Genomic DNA, 4,784 nt, shown 5'->3' with positions numbered 1-4,784 from the left:
CCTGTGTCTTTATCTTCTGTTCCAGCGGAGGGTCAAGAGAGAAAATTCTGTCAAGAGACGTCTGTCTCCTAGAGAGGCCCCCACCTGCCCACAGGCCTCTTCTGGGTCTGGGAGCCGCTGGCAGGGGTGAAGGGCCCCAGGAGGGTGGGTGCTGACCCCCGCTCTGAGGGCCACGAAGTGACACCTCCCAGCCTGTGACTGAACTGACCCGCTCTGGGGGGGCATGGCAGGTGACGTGGCCATTCAGACCTGCACTGTCTGGTGCCTTTGGCCTCTGAGACAGCAGCTGATAGGCTGGGTGCATGTGTAGGTGAGCAAAACCACATGGGGAAGGGGGGGCCCATACTGTGGGGCACCGAGGCCCCTCTCCCGCTTGTTGCATACCATCACACAATACTGCTGCACACACAGGTACGTTTCACAGGAGAGAAGCATGAGTGTCATACAGCCGACACCCAACGAGAAACTGCTATTGGGGTCCAGACTTCAGATAGAATATTCTATCTGAGGCAGCTGCCCCCTCAAGCCGTAAGTGCTGGCTGGCCAGGCAGAGTGGAGCAGTGGCCCGTGTCCTAACCACCAGCTGTCTGAAGGGTCCAGCGCCACAAAGGAACCGTTGCCTGCAGAAAGAAAGGGGGCTGTTGCCTCAGGAGGCCAGAGAGGGGAGGGAAGTGCCGACTGGAATCAAGGAGGGTGAGCCAGTCAGGCAGGCCCGAAGGGCATGGAGGGCACTCGGCCTCTAGAGGAACTGCAAAGACACCTGTTCAGCCCCTTAGCAGAAAGCCTGCAGTGCCCCCCGAACAGGAGAACATACACGTCCCAGAACGGTTGACAAAGCCTAACAGAAGTGGTATATGTGCCGATGGGCAGGGTCTGCGGGACACAGACCCCACTGAAGAAGCCCGTGTGTGAACCTCTTCATCAGCAAAGGATTCCTCCTGGTAGAGTAAGAGCCAGACACCCAGCTAGAGCAGCGGCCTGCCTGCAGGTGACCACCGAAGGGTGGGTCCCAGCAGTGGGACTCTGGCACCTAGAAACACAGCCCTTGTGCAGGCTGCAGGAGTCTTTTCCATAAATTCAAATAGAGTCTCCTTAGTCAAACCATGTTCCTCCACCCAAAGGGCATGTCATAGTTCCGCTGAACAACTTATCATCAGATCAAATACCTAGGCACCCTTCTTTTAGAAACCAGAAAAACACACACACACCTTTCTCTGCTAGCCCTGTCTTGAGACTCAGGCAGCCTCCCATGGCCTCTCCTGCCTCCATCCCCACAAGGCGCCCTCACGGCCACGCTCACTCCTGTTCTCTGCTTGGAAGCAAGGGCCTCGGGCCTGCCTCTCTTTCTTGCCTGCTCTCTTGGATCCCCAGTAGAGAAGGAATATCATTTTAGAGAAATAAAAGCTTTTTCCACAAATGAAGGCATAGTTGGAGTCTTGTTTCTGAGTCAGGAGAGGCTAATAAAGGAGCTTGGAACTCTGTGTGAAACTAACAGCTTTCAGAACAAACTGACCACCGTCCTAACAATAAAAACCTTTGCAGGAAAACAGGCAATGGGCAAAGACACTTAGGACTGTGAAGCATAAACAGCACAAAATAAACTGCTCTGGTTTTTCTCACAAGCGTGGCATCCAACATAAAGCGGTCCATCACACATGTTAAACCCATTCTGTGCACCAAGAAAGCTTCTAGGGCCTACACAAGTTGCCTGTCCCAGCCACCAGCTGATTCTGAAATATTTCAGAGTCAGGCTGGGAGGTGCTGTGTGGCCCAGATGTCTGGATGGAAATCACAGAGACCACAGTTAACGAGGTTCGTGCTTGCCGTTTCCGTTTTGTGACATTATGGACAACACGTGGTGAAAGAGACTTCATGTACTATTCCTGGGGACAACCCTAAGATGACTACTTTTTTAGGGGATGGGAGGGGAACTAAAAAGGAGAGACATTTAAAGTTTCCTGAAAGAAAAGAAACCATGTTCTACAACCTCAAATTTTTCTTAACAAAGAAAAATTTAATGTCAGACGAGCAGTTGAACCAGGTGTAATGCAGACAGATATTAGGAGTGGTGCAGTCTGTAAAAATGCCACGTTAAGTGCTGACTAGCAAAGGTCACTGACTGTGCCAGGAAACTTGGTCCTGGTAGGACAGTTTTGGACTAACAGTGGGAAGCCACACAGTAAGACCAACACTTGGTGGAGAGATGGCGTCCAGAACGACGGTGACCGTGGGTTAGCCCTTTAGGAGAATGGTGCTGTCTGCAACTGGCATTAAGTTACCACTGGCACCTAGGTGCCACGAGAATAAGAGAAAATCTACATCATTACAGCAGTGCCCTCACAGAGCGCCTGTTCCTCCGGATGCTGTCGCTGGCAAGTGCCAGCTCTGTGCAAGGAGAGCTCCCAAATACAATAAAATTATTACACGGCTTTATTCTGAAGATCGTTTTGCATTTTAATAAAAAAGAATTTATGTCAGGAAATAGTCATTTACAAACCTTGAAGTTTTTGCCTGGATCTGGAGTAAGAATGTCTTTAAGAAGAGGTTTGTAAGGTCTTCATAACAAAGTGTTATTTACAAAAAAAAAAAAAAAAACAAAACAAGAAAACTAACATTAACAGGTCATGTATTCTTTAAAAATTTTGAACCAAAAACTGCTACTAGTGTTTTTGACTGCAGGGAATCCCTGCCACGGTAACTCAACAAAGTCGGCATAATTCTGTGAACAGAAAAGGAAGCCTTGATGGGTCTGATGATCCCAAAGTGGGTTTTCATCGAGAAGTAGAATGGGAGTGAGAGTGCATTCTAGGGAAAACTTCAGCCCTCATTCAGTTGCATATAAAAGCCCTCAAAGAGAGCACACAGCATAGCAATGTTTTGTAAAAAGGCAGCAATTCGATTTGTACAGACCCCGACCTCTAGTCGTGTAAGATCCTCCTCTGCCTCCGCGGTCCCCCAGCCTCCAGCACTCTTATTTCCTCAGATGCACAGCCTTACCAGTCCCGGGGGGACAGCAGCAGAGAGACTTCATTCACCACTGCCATTATTTCTGCAAAGAATATCCTGTGGGGCAGCTGAGAAAACCATGACTGTGAATGAATGCCACAGGGTCCGAGTAACCAGCTCGACCTCCTCTGCAGTGAACTCATCGGAGGGGTTATTAAAGGAAAACAAAAGACAGTTGCAACCCATGGTGGATCAAAAGTTACAATATCAAATCACAGAACCCCTGCCCAAAGAAAAGACTGCAAATAGTCCTCTGGCATCTCTTGTGTAAAGATAGATTTATAGTGACTCAAAATATTTTAGAAAAATCTCTGTACTGTCAAGTTCCTCTGAACTAAAGATTGTACCCCCAAAAGATTTTTCACTGAATAAATGAGAATTGGCTCTGTTTCTTCTATTATACTTCTGTATAGCCCAAGTAAAAATACTAATAGTTTCTAGATTTCAGTGGGGAACTACAGTTATTAGGACCCATGGATATTGCTGCATTTCAAATACGGTACCATAATTACAAAATATAGACCATCTCTTTACAAATACAAATTATAGTATATTACAAGTCATGTACAGTAAATCTATAATTTTTAAACAAACTAGCGTATCTAAGTTTACCTGGTTGCGAGTGCAGTATTATTCCAGTTTACAGTTGCCCTTAGCCTCACAGTCAGAAATCTGACTGTCGGAGCGACGCTCTCCTGCCTGTAAACTGGCATCACGTCACAGAAAACCCTGCTTACAGGGTCCTGCTTCCCCTCCCAGGATGACGGCTGGTAGGCTGGTCCTGACGTACACACTGTATTTCAGAACAGCTGAACAGGAATCAGGAAGCAGTGTGGTTTTTTGGGGGGGGGAAAGGGTTTAAAAATGGATATGCTGGGCCCAGTGAACGTCTGATATGCTAGACCGATGGCCGAGGTAATGACACAGGTGTGGTGATCGTCATCGCCTTTAAACCTCTCCCACCCCACGCCTGCGGGCGGCAGGCGAACGCTGCGCACAAGCCAGCAGGGCTCGTCTGACCCTCCTCGCTGGTCCTCTCCAGGAGGGCTGGACCCGCCCTCGCCCACCAGCCGGGGCACGGCTGTCCCCTGCCAGCTTTATGGCTTCCTTGAGGCATGACATCACTTGTTACAAAATTCTAACTGCGAATAGGGACTCCACGCTAGTGCCTAAATCCTCCTAACTACGAGGCACTTCTCCCCTGGCCCTCCGGTGCCCCACCTTGGGGCCAGAGCCTGTCAGCGGCCCCCTGGAGGGGCTACAGGGCGGTGATGCAAATCATCTCGTCTGCCAGGTCCTCCTCGTCCCTCCCAGGGTCCGGCTCCTCGTCGCTATAGCCAGGCCCGAAGTCCTGGAGCTCATAGTCTTGCCTGTGTGAAACGGGGCCCACGTCTCCATTGGCCCGGGGATGCACGTTCCCGTTCAGCAGGGTGCTGGCTGCACTCTCCATCTCGTCGATGGTTAAGTCACAGGCGTCGGCGATTTCGTGTTTTGTCGCCGACACAAACTTTGGGTCCCTCGCGTACCGTCCTAAGCCTTCAGATATCAGAACCTGTACAGAGAAGAGGATCAGGGGCATAGACGCAGAATGACAGAAAGACCACCCCATGCACTGACGGCACGATATGCTGTTGGGACCCAGCCAGTCCTATCGGCAAGACCCCCTTCAGGGTAACTAAGCCTGGAGGTAAACGGGGATCTAAAGGAGCTCAAATACTGCACATGGCCCGACAAGAGTCAAACCCACGGGGGACAAATGTTTCCGAATAAACAAGTCC

The 4,784-nt window shown here is 49.8% G+C and overlaps 1 protein-coding gene across 9 annotated transcripts in view; it reads right to left on the bottom strand.

The window, feature by feature from the left end:
* Positions 1 to 2,444: 2,444 nt before the first annotated feature.
* Positions 2,445 to 4,784, bottom strand: part of CACNA1D (calcium voltage-gated channel subunit alpha1 D) — a 347,512-nt gene continuing 345,172 nt past the window's right edge. For all 9 annotated transcript variants that reach the window (XM_040247200.1, XM_040247204.1, XM_040247206.1 and 6 more), the window contains one exon: positions 2,445 to 4,558. In XM_040247200.1, the coding sequence (XP_040103134.1) occupies positions 4,265 to 4,558 (294 nt within the window). In that variant the 3' untranslated portion in view covers positions 2,445 to 4,264. The remainder of the gene's footprint in view (positions 4,559 to 4,784) is intronic.

Source organism: Oryx dammah, unplaced genomic scaffold, assembly GCF_014754425.2.
Source record: "Oryx dammah isolate SB20612 unplaced genomic scaffold, SCBI_Odam_1.1 HiC_scaffold_9, whole genome shotgun sequence".
NCBI lineage: Eukaryota > Metazoa > Chordata > Mammalia > Artiodactyla > Bovidae > Oryx > Oryx dammah.
Note: the sequence above shows the minus strand (reverse complement) of the source record. Positions and strands in the feature narration are given on the sequence as shown.